The 17820-nt window shown below is 38.3% G+C and overlaps 1 protein-coding gene across 1 annotated transcript; it reads right to left on the reverse strand.

The window, feature by feature from the left end:
- Positions 1 to 1712: 1712 nt before the first annotated feature.
- On the reverse strand, positions 1713 to 16562 carry Nbdy (negative regulator of P-body association). Its single transcript, XM_045140718.1, has 3 exons — positions 16229 to 16562; positions 13999 to 14135; positions 1713 to 1971 (listed from the first exon to the last, which is right to left on the reverse strand). Exon 1 carries the CDS (start codon positions 16462 to 16464, stop codon positions 16255 to 16257), a length of 210 nt encoding a protein of 69 aa, XP_044996653.1. The 5' UTR covers positions 16465 to 16562; the 3' UTR covers positions 1713 to 1971; positions 13999 to 14135; positions 16229 to 16254.
- Positions 16563 to 17820: the final 1258 nt, after the last annotated feature.

Here is a 17820-nt window from a genome sequence, read left to right on the forward strand (position 1 = left end):
AACTTTGTAGAAAGCTTTGGAAAAAGGAGTCTAATTTTGTCTCATTCAAGATTGTTTTGGCTATTATTGGTCTATTGCTTGTCTAGGATTTTCAAACCACTTTTTATGAGAGTAACTTCAATTTTTATATGGATTGCACTGAATATTATATTTTAATATATTTTTATTTACTTATTTATTTGAGAGAGAGAGAGGGGATAAAGAATGGGCAAGCCAGGGCCTCCAGCCACTGCAAATGTACTCCAGACGCAGGTACCCCCTTGTGCATCTGGCTTACATGGGTGTTGGAGAATCGAACTGGGATCCTTTGGCTTTGCAGGCAAACACCTTAACCGCTAAACCATCTCTCCAGCCCTGAATATTTTATTTTAAACAGTACCATAGTCTTTACAACACCAAGCTTGTGGTCCATGAAATGCCTTTCACTAGATGTCTTTTGGAACAAGAAGTCTCTGATTACTGTTTGTGATATTTGCATGGGCTCAATAGTTTTAAAACTCTACAATTAGAGACATAGTCCTTTAAAGTATCTGTTTAGAATGTATTAATTGTGAATTGTATAACTCTGGAATATACATGATTAACACTATACTTTTATTTATGATTATTGAGAGTCTTTGTTTCTGAGGTCAGGGAATAGTTTCAGTGGATTGAAGCAATTGTTCAGATTTTAGAACCTCTTTAAATATTGTAGCTTCAATCATTTATTTGAACAAATTATCTGATTATTGTATATTTTAGCCTATGAGCCATGTTTATATGACATTTCCAAATACATTATATACTGAGAAAAATGTACTTATCTTTGATTGTAATTCAGTAGATAAATTCCCCTTCTTACATCTCTGACAGATAGCCATTATAATGTATGCACAATTTTCCTATTAATCTTTTTTTCTGCGCCCCCCCCCCCGCCCATTTGAACATTTTTTGGCAGTCATGGGGATTAACCCAGGGACGTGTACATGTTAGGTAAGTGTTCTACCGTTGAGCTACATATTCAGCCCTTTACATCTCTAATTTGTAAACAAGTCATTAGTTATATGAAATGTAAGAATGTTCTTACCTGAAGTTTTCCCATCTTACTTGTGTTTTTACACCATAATTTTAAAGTATTTTATTTATTTATTTATTTGAGAGGGGGAGATGAGAGAGAGAGAGAGAAAGAAGCAGATAAGAGAAAGAGAATGGGCACACCAGAGCCTCCAGGCACTGCAAATGAACTCCAGATGTATGGACCATTGGTGCATCTGAATTACATCGGTACTGGGGAATAGAACCTTGGGTTCTTAGGATCTGCAGGCAAGTGCCTTAACCACTAAGCCATCTCTCCAGTCCACCATAAATATTTATAAATGTTTACAACTACTGTATTCTTACTTAATACTGAGCAGTATTGACCATTTTAGAAGTAGAAAATTACAAAACTAAGCACACAAGCTATCTTGACTAGGACAATAGTGAAAATGTTGAAGAATACAGGAGTACGATTAGTAAGACAGGACACAGATATCATAAAAACATTGGCAGTAAAATGAAGAATATGTGCTGGGAACTTATATATTTATACTACAATAAATTAATAAACAGCCATATGTTAAAAGAAGGTAATATTCTTCTGGTACTAATTTTGGTAATAGTTTATATTTGAAGTTCTTATGGAATAGTTACTTAAAACTCACACAATTTACTTGATAATAGTCACATAGTTCTAAAACATCAATGACACAAATTTATTTAGACTTTAATGGATATATGAAATTTTAAGTAATACAGCAAGAACTGGGTATCACCAAAAGACAGCAAAGGTTGGTTTCGGCAGGACCATCTCATGGGCATTATTTGCTTTGGTGAGTTTACCATGATCCATGGCCACGGCCTCCAGTCTTAGAAGTCTAAAACCTGATCTTGCCCATGTCTCAGAATTCATCCAAATTCAGGAAGTGAAATCACACTCATTACATCATAAAACTGAAAGATATGAAAAAGAGGTTATTAGGTTATAATGATAAAGAAAACTATGCAGGTCAGAGATATGTGTTCAACAGCAATACCTCACTTTCCCTTCTAAGCAGATTACAGGGGAAACAAAATTAATAGATTTCCTGATAGAAATTAAATCAAAATCATAGTATGCTGATAGCATTCAAATGAGTTTGGTACCTACTGCAAAAGGAACATTTATGTGTCAAATAGATCAGATGTTTCTAACACCCTAAGCGTATTTCTTCCTGGAAAATTTCTGGGATGTCTACTTATGTGTCTTTTTCTAGACTTACTTACATCACTGAACAAGCTTCAGTGTTACTTCATTGCCACATATATATGTATATGTTAAGTTAATGTGTGTGTGTGTGTGTGTGTGTGTGTGTGTGTGTGTATTTTTTGAGGAAGGGTCTTGCTCTAGCCCAGGCTGACCTGGAATTCACTATGTCTTCTCAGGGTGGCCTCGAACTCACAACGATTCTCCTACCTCTGGCTCCCAAGTGCTGAGATTAAAGGCATGCACCACCACACCCGGCTTGCCACTTATATTTTTTTTAAATATTTATTTATTTAAAAGAGAGAGAGGAATGGGCCAGGCATGGTAACACACACCATTAATCCCAGCACTCAAGAGGCAGAGGTAGGAGGATTACGGTGAGTTCGAAGCCACTCTGAGATGACATAGTGAATTCCAGGTCAGCCTGAGATAGCAGGAGACCCTACCTCAAAAAGCCAAAAAAAAAAAAAAAAAAAAGAAAAAAAGAAAAGAGAGAGAGAGAGAGGAGAAAGAATGGGTACACCAGGCCCTCTAGCCATTGCAAATGATGACGTCCATATGAATGAACCACTTTGTGCATCTGGCTTTACATAGGTACTGGGAAATAAAACCTAGGCTCTATAGGCAAGTGCCTTAACGCCTGAACAATCTCTCCAGCCCTGCCACTTTTTTTTTTTCCCTTGAAGGAAGGTCTCACTCTAGCCTAGGCTGACCTGGAACTTACTCTGTAGCCCCAGGCTAGTCTTGAACTCACAGTGATCCTCCTACCTCAACCTCCTGAAAGTAGATACATATCCTTTTGCCACCAAATGTTTACTGTTCCCCAGTCTTGCCTCTACCTCCAGATAAATACACATGTACCAATTATTTCTATAAAATTTTCTATGTGTCCAAATGTATATATACATGCTATTTAAGTTAAAATATTATATATTTCTATACAATTTTTACCCACTTAAGTCTTGATGTCCTTTCTTTTCTATTTTTATGATGGGGGTCTCATTAAATAGTCCAGGCTAACCTAGAACAGGACTGCCTAGGCTTCCCAATTGCTGGGACTAGAGGCATGTAAGACCATGCGCACCTTTCTTGATGAAGTTTATGAAAATTATCCTATCCTAATATTTCAATTGTTTCACAATATTACATTGTATGACAACATAAGGTATTAAATCATTCTCCTGTTGAATGGCATTGAATATGACATCAACTTTTATTTATGAAAAACAAATCCATTTGCCCATGTGTTGGGTTATTTTTATGAATTTCACAAATGGAACACAAGTGAAAACATATACATACAAACTTTTTGATGCTGCTAAAATACTGAAAATTTTACAGTTTCATTTCCTCTATACACACCCACCCTAACAACTACCATCCCAGTCTGTGAAGGAAGTTGATAGATGTTAAAAGTATATGCTTCCTATTTGTTCTATAATCACCATTGACAAGTATATTGAAAAATATGTAAGGTTCTCCATTTGTTATTAAAATGAATTTTTAATACATTAATTAATTTAATACATTATTCTATATACACACATTCTATGTTGCTCTTATTTAATATCTCAAACTTAGTAAGCATTACAGATTTAATATAAGGGTTTTTTTTTTGGTGGGTTTTCAAGGTAGGGTTTCACTCTAGCCCAGGCTGACCTGGAATTCACTATGGAGTCTCAGGGTGGCCTCTAACTCATGGTGATCCTCCTATCCTCCCGAGTGCTGGGATTAAAGGCGTGCGCCACCATGCCCGGCTAATATGAGTTTTTAAATATGGTATAACTACAAGGTTTCATGACAACTTAATCAATAATTCTCTATATAAAGGGACTTGAGCTTTTCCAGTTATTTTACTTTTTCTAAATAAATACTCTATTTTTAAGAATATTTTTATTTATTTACGAGAGAGAGAGAAAGAGGCAGATAGAGAGAAAGGGGGCACCAGGGCCTTCAGCCACTGCAAACAAACTCCAAATGCATGTGCATTCCCTTATGCATCTGGCTAACTTGGGTCCTGGAGAATCGAACCTGGGTCCTTTGGCTTTGCAGACAAATGCCTTAACTGCTAAGCCATCCCTCCAGCCCTGGTATAAAACGATTATAAAATAATATATTCATGTTTAATTCTTTTCTTATGAACATCTTCTAATAGTCTAATATTGTCATGTTCAAAAATGAATTATAGGGCTGGAGAGATGGCTTAACAATTAACATTTGTCTGCGAAGCCAAAGGACCCAGGTTCGATTTCCCAGGACCCATGTAAACCAGATGCACAAGGAGCACATGCATCTGGAGTTCATTTGTAGTTGCTGGAAGCCCTGGTGTGACCATTGTCTCTCTGTCTCTCTTCTCTCTAGCTCCCTGCTTGCAAATAAATAAATAAATAAATATTTTATTTTATTTTAATTTTATTAGCATTTTCCATGATTATAAAAAAAAATCCCATGGTAATTTCCTCCCTCCCCCCCCCATACTTTCCCCTTTGAAATTCCATTCTCCATCATATTACCTCCCCATCACGATCATTGTACTTACATATATACAATATCAACCTATTAAGTGTGACCATTGTCTCTCTGTCTCTCTTCTCTCTAGCTCTCTGCTTGCAAATAAATAAATAAATATTTTTTTGAAAATGAATTATAAGCTGGACATACTTACAATCAGGAGGCCAAAGCAGGAGGATCAGGATGAAGCCATCCTGAATACAGGGTGCGTTTTGGCTAGCCTGGGCTGTAGGATGAGATGCTATATAGACATAGACTGGAGAAATGGCTTAGTAGTTAGGCACTTGCCTACAGACCCAAAGGCTGCAGGTTCAATCCTCCAGTACCCACATAAGCCAGATATACATGGTGGCACATGCATCTGGAGTTTATTTGCAGTGGCTACGGGCTGTGACATGCCCATTCTCTTTCTCTCTGCTTCTTTCTCTCTCTCAAATAGATAAAAAACAAAAATAAATATACACACATACAACACATACATGCATATTTTTAACCTCTACAGGTTTTAGTAAAAGTTATATTAATTTGCTATATAGGTTTAAATTTTCTTTACAGATATAATGTTTTTAAATAACAAAGAATGAGGTTTTGTGTTTAGTTTGAAGGGATTTTTTTTCTTCTGGGTAGTAAAACTAGGGCCTCATATATTCTAAGTTTATAGTTTTGGCTCTGTCATTAAACTATATCCTTGGCCTATGATGTAGTGTTTAGTGTACTAATATTAAACATTTTTGAGACAGAGTGAGGGTTTCACTATGTAGCACAGCTTGGCCTAAAACTAGCAGTGATTCTACTGCTTTCACCTCCCTAGTGGTAGGACTACAGGTATGAGCCACTATGTTCAGCATATATTTTTGTTTTTAAAAAGACTAGGCTTAGGGCTGGAGAGATGGCTTAGTGGTTCAGGCACTTGCCTGTGAAGCCAAAGTACCCCAGGACCCACGTAAGCCAGATGCACAAGGTGGCGCATATGTCTGGAGTTTGTTTGCACTGGCTGAAGGCACATCCATTCTCTCTCTCTCTCTCTCTCTCTCTCTCTTTCTCTTTATCTCTCTCTCTCTTACAAACAAATAAAATGAAATAAAGCACTGGGTAGGTGGCACACACCTTTAATACCAGCACTCTGGAGGATCACCATGAGTTCAAGGCCACCCTGAGTATACAGAGTAAATTCCAGGTCAGCCTTGGCTAGAGTGAGACCCTACCTCCAAAAAGCAATAAATAAATAAAATAAAATAAAGTTTTTATTTTTCAAGGTGTAGGGTTAGATGTTGAACAGATTTTCAAGACCAATGAGTAAGATGTATCCAAACCAAGTCACATACTTTATAAAAATGATTTTTTTGTTAACAGAAATTGATTTTTAAGTAAATCCTGGTGAAATGTCCATCCTATAAACTCAGTAATTGGGTGGGTAAGGGAGGAGGATCACCAGTTTGAGATCAGTCTAGAGAAAAGACAGACTCTAACAAATGGTGGGAAAACTGAATATGTATATGTAGAAGAATGAAACTAGATTCTTATATCTCTCTCCGTGCATAAGAATCAACTGAAATTGGATCAAAGACTTTAATGTCAGATCTGAAACTCTGAAACTGACAGTGAAAAAAGTAGGGCAGACACTTCAAGGTAAGAACATTGTGAATAAAACATTAATTACTTCAGAAATAAGGATAATAATCAACCAATGGGACATAATGAAATTGAAAAGCTTTTATACAGCTGAGGAAGTAGTTAATCTAGTAAAGAGTCAGCCTCTAAAATGGGAGAAAATCTTTGCCAGCTACACATCTGACAGAGGATTGATATCTAGGATATACAAGAACTCAAAAAACTGAACAACAAGAAATCATATAGCACAATTCAAAACAGGCCATAGAATGAACAGAGAGTTCTCAAAAAGAAGAAATAGAAAGGGCAAATAAATATTTTAGAAAGTGTTCAACAACCTTAGCCACCAAAGAAATGCAAATTGAAAGCACTTTTTGGTTACATCTCACTCTGGTCAGAATGGCTTCATCAAGAAATCAAATGAGGGGCTGGAGAAATGGCTTATTGGTTAAGGAGCTTGCCTATGAAGCCTAAAGACCTGTGTTCAACTCTCCAGATCCTATGTAAGCCAGATGCACAAGGTGACACAAGTGCAAGGTTGCACATGCCCACTAGGTGGCACAAGCATCTCGAGTTCAATTGCAGTGGCTGAGGCTCTGGCAGGCCAATTCTCTCTCTCTAAAATATAAATAAATAAATAAATAAATAAATAAATAAATAAATAAATAAACTCAACTGACTACAAATGCTAGTGAGGGTGTGGGGAAAGAGAAACCCTCATTCACTGTTGAAGGGAGTGTAAACTGGTACAGCCATTATGAAAATATGTATGAAAAATTCTTAAAAAGCAAAACACAGAACTACCACATGACCCAGCTATACCACTCCTGAGCGTATACCCTAAGGACACTTTACTTTAAAGACACTTGTTGATCCATGTTTTTTCCAGCTCTATTTACAATAGCTAGGTAATGAAATCAGCCTAGAAGCCCATAAACTGATGAATGGATAATGAAGATGTGGTAAATTTACACAACTGAGCTTTATTCAGTTGTTAAAGAAAAACGAAATTCTGAATTGGCAGGAAGATTAATGAAAAGGGGAAATATAAGTGTGGTAACAGAGGCTCAGAAAGTCAAATAATACATGTTCTTTCTCATATACAGATCTTTGCTTTAAATTTTTAAATTTTGTACGTAAGTTCGAATAAGAGTCAGTAGAGGCCAGGAAGTTAGGAAAGGGTCATGGGGGGGTAGGGGTAGAGGGGCTTAAGGGTACAGGATCATAGAAACTTAAGTACAGGGGTAGAATTCTGAGGGTAGAATGGTTTTACAAATGGTGGTAGGAAAACGTGATATGTATATGTATAAAGCAGGAAGTTAGAGCAGGAGGATGGGGGAGAGGAGCAGATGAGGGGAGAGATAACTAAAACTAAAGTCATTATGAAAAAGAACATTATAAAACCTACTTTTTTATTTGTTAATTAAAAATAGCTAAATGGGAGTTTGGGCAGAAATATCAGCAGGAGTGGATAATGCTGCTCCCAAAGGCCACAGGCTGTTATAGGAAAATCTCAGTGCCAGGTGTGGCATACAACCCAGTGACATGTTGGTTAGGGACACCCCCAAAATAATTCAGGCTTTTGCCAATGATCTTGGTTGCCCACTAGCACTAGAACTAGATAGTAAGATACCATTGACAAAGAATCCACATGCTTCAGCTGCAAGACACTGAGAAATCAAGTTGAAACTGAGCTTGCACCATCCTCTCTGCTGGGTAAATGTCATACTGCTGGAAGTTTCTAAGCAGGTTGTTGAGGGAGAAAAGTCATTAATAGTCTTAATCATCAGTGGACCCTCCAAACTATTTAACCAACAACCCAAGCAAGATGTACCCACTGGTGCAATAGTGGCATGACTGTTACTGCTCTCTGTCTGAATCTGAGCCCCACTTTATGGGAGGAAATTTATGCCTGGTACTGAAAATATAGTCAAAGCCTGTGGCTAGGAAGTTCATAGACCCAAGGTGATGGTATGGCAGAATCTAAAGCTGTTGTTTGGTATGGATATGTTGCACCAACCAAATTGCCCTTTAAATATTCATATTTATACCCATAGATTAATGCTTCTCTCATCCTTCATCGGAGAAATTTTTATTTACTTTTTGCAGGTGGCAATGACTACTAGGGAAACTCAAAACTCATCAAAGTGCTGAGAATAAATGAGTCATCTGCATCACTCCTCTAAAGTTCAGGGAACATTACCGAAGAGGGAGTAGAAAAATGAAAGTACCAGAGGGTGGAAAGGAGTGCTTTGAAACACTATCTTCCAGACATAAAATGGCCATTGCATTCATGATCTCACAGTGCCTGTTGTTACCTTCATAAGACCTTCACAATTTTGGGCTTATCAATATTCTATCATGAATGATGGAACAGGACAAAAAAGCCACCAAAATAGGGAGGAATAGTTGGTAAGAAAAGGGGGTTCCATGGAAAGAGGATCAGGATTGGAAGGAAAAAAGAAAGTATTGAGAGTGGATTATGATCAAAATACCTTATGTACTTGGGATGAAAATTGTCAAAAAAAGTTAGCAGAAAAGAAATATAAAAATAAAATAATTTTAATTTTTTAAAAAAATATTATTTATATTTACTTTATTTTTAGTAGATATGGACATCTTTAGTATGTAAACAACATATGTTAGTACCATCCTTTCCTTTCTCCCTGCCCCGTTTCTGAAGAGGCCTTCCTCATTGGGGATGCAGGTCAACCCCATGGGGATCGTGGGTCATGCATTATAGGGGGAGAGGCTATGTCTCTGTGCAAAATGTAACTTGTGGCTCTAATAATCTTTCCACCCCCTCTTCTGCAAAATTCCATAAGGCATACTGGGAGAATTTTAATTTCACTTCAGTGATGGGTTATTTACTTATTTGAGATACACATATGGAGAGAAAGAGAGAGAGAGAATGGGTGCATCAGGGCCTTCAGCCACTGAAAACAAATTCTAGACACACGTGCCACCTTGTACATCTGGCTTATGTGGATCCCGAGGAATTGAACCTGGGTCCTTTGGCTTTGCAGGCATGTGCTTTAACCAATAAGTCATCTCTACAGCCCAGTAAAATAATTTTGATGCAGTTATATATGGCTTTTGAACTAAAGTGTATCAACTTGGCTAGCAATTTCTGTGTGCAGGGAGACCAGTCATCCCACCTTGTGAGCCAGTGCATTGCAGGGAACATGACAGTAGTCTTCTGGAGACAGCTACCTATGATACCTATACCCTGAGGTCCACTCACCCTGGAGGCTGGATCACAACTGAATGGCCAGGGTCTTTTAAGGGAGATGGCCAGCACAAAGGACCTAGGTTTGACTCCCTATGACCCATGTAAGCCAGACGCACAAGGGGGTACGTGCATCTGGAGTTCATTTGCAGTGGCTGAAGGCCCTGGCATGCCCATTCTCTCTCTCTCTCTCTCTCTCTCTCTCTCTCTCTCTCTCTCTCTCTCTCTCTCTCTCCCCCTGCCTATTTCTGTATCTCTCTCTCAAATAAAAATATTTTTAAGTCAATGGAAAACTAGTTTTAAAAATATAGAAAATAGCAGTGTTATATATGGTAGAGGCTGTAATACTGAAAACGATATTCAGTACTGCCTGTTTGCTCTTGCCAGAGTCCTTAGAATGCCATCTCTAAAATAAATATGCAATCGTATTACCCCTTCCAAGATTCAGGGAACATCATGGAAGACCAGGTGAAAAGAATGTAAGGGCAAGAGTATAAGGAGGATGGCTGTGGAATGCAGTCTTTTGGATACACAGCAGTTATACCATGAACTCACCAGCAGCCATGGTTTCCTGCACAAGAAAGAGCCTGCAAACATTCCATTGTGGATGGAAAAGGGCTCATAGGACCCCATTCCTTCCAAGGAGCTATTGGAAGTTAATGCTGAATGGGTAAGAGCACTTGCTGCACAAGCATGAGGACCTGAATTTGATCCCCAGTGTCCACATAAAAAAACATGCATACATTCTGCATGCAGTTCAATGGGAGAGAGAGAAATCACCAGTGAAGATACTCAACAGTGGACACTGCAAGCCTTATAAGTGGCCAGCCAGGCCAAATGAGCCAATGGGTGCAATAGTGGCACATCTGTTATGGAGGAATCCAACTGCCCTCTAATTGGACTGGAGGCTGGCTCCATGGGAGGGAATACATCCCTGATACTGAAAACCTAAAACATGGGTAGTCATGAACCCTAGGGGTGAAACATCTGCTGTTTGGCTAAATGTATATACTATGGTCACCAAACTGCCCAGTGAGCACTTCTCTTAATGTTCATACCCATATATTAATGCTACTCTCACTTTTGGTAGAGAATCTTCTCTATTCAGATGGCAGTGATCTTGGGATGACTCAGAAGGCATCACGGTGCTGGGAAGAAGTGTCAGAGGAGTGCTCAACACTACAATATCTCTATCATACCTTCCAAGGCTCAGGGTCCATTGTGGAAGAGGTAGCAGAAAGAATTTAAGAGTCAAAGGAAGGGTAGGACTCCTCACAACGTGCTCCTCCACACATAAAATGGCCTGGATATCCATGACCTCACAGTGCCTGACACTACCTACACAAGACCATCATAATAGGAGGAAAAGATCATGACATCAAAATAAAAGAAAGACTGATTGAGAGGGGGAAGGGATATGATAGAGAGTGGAGTTTCAAAGGGGAAAGTGGGAGGACGGAGGGCATTACCAAGGGATATTGTTTACAATCATGAAAGTTATTAATAAAAAGAAGAAAAATAGTTTTATTTAAAAAAAAAAACAGGCATAATTGTGCAGGCCTGTAACCTCAGCTCTGAAGGGGAGGACCCAGGAGGATTGGTAGAGATCCCTGGTCAGCAAAAAAAATAAAAACAATGGGCTTCTAGGTTCAGTGAAAGACTCTGTGCCAGGGTAATAAGACAGAAAGGTGATAGAGGACACCTAACATACTTCCTCTGGAATACATATGAATGAGCATGGGGTACATGAAACTGAACACACATGTCCATAAACCATACATACACACACACATCACATATTATACATACACCAAAAATAAAAAAAATTAAATATTTAAAGCATGTATATATGGATATTTGTGTGAATAAATAAAATATTCAGTTGAGCAAAACCATATATAGCAAAATGTAAATAACTGGTGAATCTACATATTAAAATAAAAAAATAATGGCCTCAGAAGATTGCTCAGTGGTTAAAGGTGATTGCTTGCAAAATCTGCCAGCCCAAGTTCAATTGCCAAGCCACTCTCTTAAGCCAGACTCAAAAAGTGGTATAAGATGGGTGTGGTGGTGCACGCCTTTAATCCCAGCACTTGGGAGGCAGAGGTAGGAGTATCACCATGAGTTCAAGACTACCCTGAGACTAATAGTAAATTCCTGGTCATCTTGGGCTAGAGCAAAACCCTACCTCAAGAACCTCCTCCCCCCCGCCAAAAAATAAAATGGCACAAGCATCTGGTGTTCATTTGCAACAGCATATAGTAACAGTAAGAGACTGCCACACCCATGAAAACACACCTCCACACAAATAAAAATATATACATATATACATACATACAACATTTTTTTTTAAAAAAAGGCTGGAGGGATGGCTTAGCGGTTAAGGCTTTTGCCTGCAAAGCCAAAGGACCCAGGTTTGATTCCCCAGGACCTATGTTAACCAGATGCACAAGGAGGTGCACATGTCTGGAGTTCATTTGCACTGGCTAGAGGACCTGGCATGCCCATTCTCTCTCCCTCTTTCTTTGTCAAATTAATAAATAAATAATTGTTTTTCTTTTTGGTTTTCTGAGGTAGGGTTTCACTGTAGTCCAGGCTAAATTGGAATTCATTATGTAGTTTTAGGGTGGCCTTGAACTCATGGCGCTTCTCCTATCTCTACCTCCCAAGTGCTGGGATTAAAGGCATGCGCCACCACACCTGGCTAATAAATAAAATATTTTTTTAAAATTAAAAATAATGTTTGGATACATAAATAATTTATAAATTTATAAATTCAGAAACAAATTAATGCATTTGTGCTTTTGGAAGAGCATTTTCTGAAAATTACCAAGAAGATCAATAGTAAGTAGGTAACAACTTCCATAATGGCTCTAGGCATTCTTCTGCCATTGTGTACTATATATACACATAGCCATATTCTCAACATTGATGACTGTAAAATCAAAATATCAATCAATTCTGGAAAATGTTTAAGATGCTCTATGTCCTGCTGTATGAAATATTCATCCACAATTTAATTCTTCATGTAAAAATGAGAAAACACATCAATCAATTTTATTAGTATGCAAATATGCTTTCATTTTACTTCATAGTAAAATCACACACACACACACACACACACACACACACACACACACACACACACATATGCCAAAAAGGGGAATGTTACCCCAACAAAGGAATGCTAGTATAACTGTTAATAGGAAATAAACTAGATTTTAAAATCAAAAAGTTAGAAAAGGACACTGTAAATGATAAAAGATGTGTCTATTCTAGACATCAGTAGTGATATAGAAGAGTTGGACAACAACATTATTAAGTTTAATGAATATTTATGGATCCCTAGAAATAAAAATATACAGAATCTTTTCAGCATCTCATGAAACAATTTGTCAATCATTTTCTCTAGGACCTAAGTCAAATTTCAACAAATACTAAACGATTAGTATCATATAAGCAACACCTGTACTCATTGAAATTAAATGTGAAACAATAACAAAAAGTTAAGATAAAAAAGATCCATATACCCACGCCTCAATTTGTAAATATGATCTCCCAGTAGCAGAGTCAAATACAGAAATGGTCAATGGGGTGGAAAATATAAGATGAGCCTGAAAGTAAGGAAGAAAAGAAATATTAAAATAAGTCAAAAATCTATCAAGGAATGGTGGGATACATCAAAAGGATACAGAAGGCAACTTGAATAGGTAGCCAATAGCTAAATCTGGTACCGTTAAAATAATTGATAGCATCAATAATTTTTATGAAGTACTCATGGTAATAACTGATTAAATCAATAATTACCAATGTTGGCTAGAAAGGTGGTTTAGTTATTAAAGCATTTGCTTGCAAAGCCTGACAGCCCAGGTTCAATTCCCTGGTACCCACATAAAGCCAGATACACAAAGTGGCACACGCATCTGGAGTTCATTTGCAATGGCAGGAGGCCCTGGAGTACCCACACTCACTATCACTCTATCTGTCTCTGTTCCCCTCTATCTTAAACAAACAAACGAATAAATAAATAACTTCTTTTAAAAAAATCATCACACCACTCAGGAGGCTGAATGAGGTAGGAGGACCACTTCTTTATACATTCTTAAAGGGTTTTTTTTGTTGTTGTTGTTTATTTTTATTTATTTATTTGAGAGTGACAGAGAGAAAAAGAGGCAGAAGGAGAGAAAGAGAGCGAATGGGTGTGACAGGGCTTCCAGCCACTGCAAACGAACTCCAGATGTGTGTGCCTCCTTGTGCATCTGGCTAACGTGGTTCCTGGGGAATCGAGCCTTGAGCTGGGGTCCTTAGGCTCCACAAGCAAGCGCTTAACGGCTAAACCATCTCTCCAGCCCACTTCTTTATACATTCTTAGTAAAGACATTACCTTTAACATCACAACTTCGAGATGCAGCACATCAGAAAAAGCAGGATAGCATTGTAAATAATCTTCATAGTCTTCAATGGGTGAACTATTTTACAAATGCACTAAGGAAATGAAGTCATACTGAAATTCCTCAAAGACTGAAAAATAGTAAAACAAGGTGAAATCATTTCTTCTGTTACAGCCCATCTCATTTTCTGTCTCCTTTCCAATTCCTTATTTGCTGTTCCTTTCTGTCCCCACTTCAATGATAAATTTCTATTAAACAGTTGTATAATAGTATTACAAAGAATGTACTGAAAAGCACCTTACAGCATAGATTCTGGAATCAAACTTAAAAAAAAAAAAATCCCATCTTGGCGATTTAGTTAAGTGCCTTGCACTTGTGGCAAGTTACAAACTTCCTTTGGTCTGTGCAAACTCCCTTAATGAACTTATTTGGTTAAACTAAAACATGCAAAGCAAATTCAAAAATCTACAGTGATATAAAAATATTATATACATGTATAACAATGTCAACAAATAAGAGAGCAAGAGAGTGAAAGAAAGGGAAGAGAAAAAAGGCTTTTTAGCAACCTTTTGGGGTATAGCTTGAAAGTCTCTGAAATGATATGTATGCCTACCACTAAGACAATTAAAGAAGCCTACACCCATGGTCTCAGGTGTACTTTCCTTCTATTTCTAAGCACTTTTATTTTCTCCTTCACTCTTACTAAAATACATCAGTAGTAAATTCTCCCACTCAGTTTTCTTTTTTTTTAAACTAACTTCAGTAAATACTGGTCATTCCAATGTTCAAGGATTTGAATCAGGAAGGAGAAACTATGTAGCTCCTGCGCTCTCTGCTCTACCCAGCCTCCTTTGTTTTCTCTGTGAGCACTGCTTTTATCTGTAGCCTGCACCACTGCACCCCATTTCCCACCCTGGGCACAGGTAAACAAGAAGAAAATAAAGTTCTATGGATGACAAGGAGTTGCTTCCAAGTGAAATAGAGCTAGCTCATTCCTCTTCCATCCTTATCACCAAACAGGATATCTAGAACCTCCATGGTTGCCGGTGCTAACTCCTCATTCATTGACTTACTCAAAGATCTACCTCACTCCTGCTATGTTCCAGCCATTATGCCTTGGTCCTCCATCCCCCACATCTCCCAGCACAATGGCTAACCCCTGCAAGGGCCCCACAAAGGTTTATTGGAAGGATAAAGAAAGGATGCCCCTCTCTAAGGGCTTACAAGGATCTCTGAGAATTTAATCAAATTTTATTTTATTTTATTTTTTGTATCCTCCAATACTCAGTAAAACAGTATACAGGTAAGATTTAGATTCCCAACATACAAGTGATGATAGCACTTGCTTGAAAGTCTTCTGTGGTATCTACTGGTTGAAGAATAAACTGCATACTCTTTTGCGTAATAGGGAAGGCCCTACAACACTGTGTTCTTACCTCTCTTCATCTGTTTCATAGATCATAATTCTACTCAAGCTTTCCCAGAAAAAAAAACAAAAACAAAAAACAAAAACCCTGCCTGCCTTGGGGCTTGTATTGTGGAAATGCCGGCCTTCATATGACAGATGTCACTCACCCTTTAAGGCCCACCCAAAATTCTCCCTTCCTCATGGGCACTTGGTTACAGGCACTGACTTGGCTCAAGCTTCCTGAATACTTTGAACAAGCAAATATGGTTTGAATCGTCATATTCTAACTTTTGTTTTTACTTATTAAATCCCACCTTACACATAAGCATTCATTAAGCTCACCTTACGATCTCTATTTGCACAGTGCTGGGCACAGGCATTAAGCCTTCAATACATTCTTGGTCTTGGTCTTGAACTAAGCATTTTTCCAATGGAAAATTTTCAAGTATACACAAAAGTAGAGAGAACAGTATAATAAATTCCCACATATACATTATTCCGTTTTAACTTCTGTACTCGTTAATATTTTCTATAATTTCCTACATCTTGGTCAGACTGAATTACTTTCACGCAAATCAAAATATTCCAGTTCATCACATACAATCATGCCACATAAATTTTTTAAATTACTTAATGTCATCAAACATCCATTCCATCTAAATGTATCTAATGAAAAAGCTGTTTAATGCACGCATGTCCTTTTAAAAAAAAATTTGAATTTGTGGGAAGAACAGAGAAAGGGGGGAGGATCTGGGAAATGCATAATTAAGTTTCAGAGAGCCTGGATGTCCCAGAAGAGAAAGAAAGAATCTGACCTGATTTAAGGTGGGAAAAATATATTTCAGGATTTCTCCGGAGGAGGAGGGTGAGACTTCATGCCGGCTGACGCAGGAGGAGGCGCCGAGGGGAGAGTGGTACTGCCTCCGCTGGGAGTGCCTTCTGGATAATCCCACCGCGGAGCGAGGAGGCAGCGCTTTTTGGGAGGCTTTGGTTCCCGCGTGTTTCCAGGTGGGAGTGTGGATCTCCCGGAGGCACAAGGTTGGTCCCCCATAAGTATGATAGGACCGGGACGTCAGTTTTCTCTGGTGGGCCCTGGCAAGGCCGAGAGATCTGAGATGGCGGATCCCCTCCAGGCAAAGAGCTGGCTTCCTCCTGATTTCGCTGTTACCGTATTTCCTGTATCCTGAGACGTATATCCCCTCTCCGCCTCCACAGCGCGGCATACCCCATCCCATTTTAAACCTTTCTACAAACCTGGGACTTCAAAAAAGAAGCTTATGTTTAATAAAATGCTTTCCCTTAGCGCCCCCACACATTATAACTAAACATATGGAGAGTTTTATATAATCTAAGCAAGAAATCCCAGTTTGCCTCTAACTTGTCAACTCTCCATGTTTTAATGAGTATAGTGTGGGAAGGTTGTATTGGGTGTGGTAACCCAATAAGTTAAGAGCTTTACAATACAGTCTCATATGCACATCACAGAGTCTTGAAACTAGTTACAGCCAACTGAAAAGCAGTATACAAATGTGGACTAGTTACCTAAAGTGCTAATTAGAATATTGATTTTTAGAAATTGAATGGAAAAAATTAATTGACTGTCAGAACCCAAGATTACCTTTTTCTTCATATTTAAAAAAAATTTATAACCTTTGAAATCTTACCATTTTTTTTCACATTTCAACATCTTGAAACTCTCTGAAATTAGGCAGTTGGTGATACTTTGTAGTTTAAGTGGCAACATTTTTTTCCCCTTAAAGCTGTTGAAGATAATGACTCATCTTACAATAGTAGTATGCTATATTCTATGTCATATGGTAAGTAACCAGAAGAAAATAACCAGAAAACTCACTGTACCACCCAAGGAGAGGCTCTTGGACTTCTTGGATTTTCATTATTAAATAACCATAAGCCTGGCATGGTGGCACATGCATTTAATCTCAGCACTCTGGATGCAGAGGTAGGAAGGATCACTGTGAGTTCGAGAACACCCCGAGACTACAGTGTGAATTCCAGGTCAGCCTGAGCTAGAGTGAGACCCTACCTCGATAAACAAAAACAAGCAAACAAAAATAATCGTAATATCAATGCCTCTTTAGCTATTCACAGACTAGACTATGCTTTTTCAGCACCATCCACGATCTCTTTTCTTGGTTTTTTGAGGTAAGATCTTGCCGTAGCCCAGGCTGACTTGGAATTCACTATGTAGTCTCAGGGTGGCCTCAAACTCATGGTGATCCTACTACCTCTGCCTCCCGAGTGCTGTAATTAAAGGTGTGCACCACCATGCCTAACATCCCTAATATTTTCTAATAAAAGCAGCTAAAGGCTTGAGAGATGGTTCAGTGATTAGGGTGCTTGCTTGCAAAGCCTGACAGCCTAAAGCCAGGTGCACAAAGTGGAGCAT

The sequence above is a fragment of the Jaculus jaculus genome, chromosome X (assembly GCF_020740685.1).
Source record: "Jaculus jaculus isolate mJacJac1 chromosome X, mJacJac1.mat.Y.cur, whole genome shotgun sequence".
Taxonomy (NCBI): Eukaryota; Metazoa; Chordata; class Mammalia; order Rodentia; family Dipodidae; genus Jaculus; species Jaculus jaculus.

Coding starts and splice junctions, on each gene's coding strand:
- Nbdy (XM_045140718.1), bottom strand. CDS start 16,464: ATGGGGGACCAACCTTGTGCCTCCGGGAGATCCACACTCCCACCTGGA.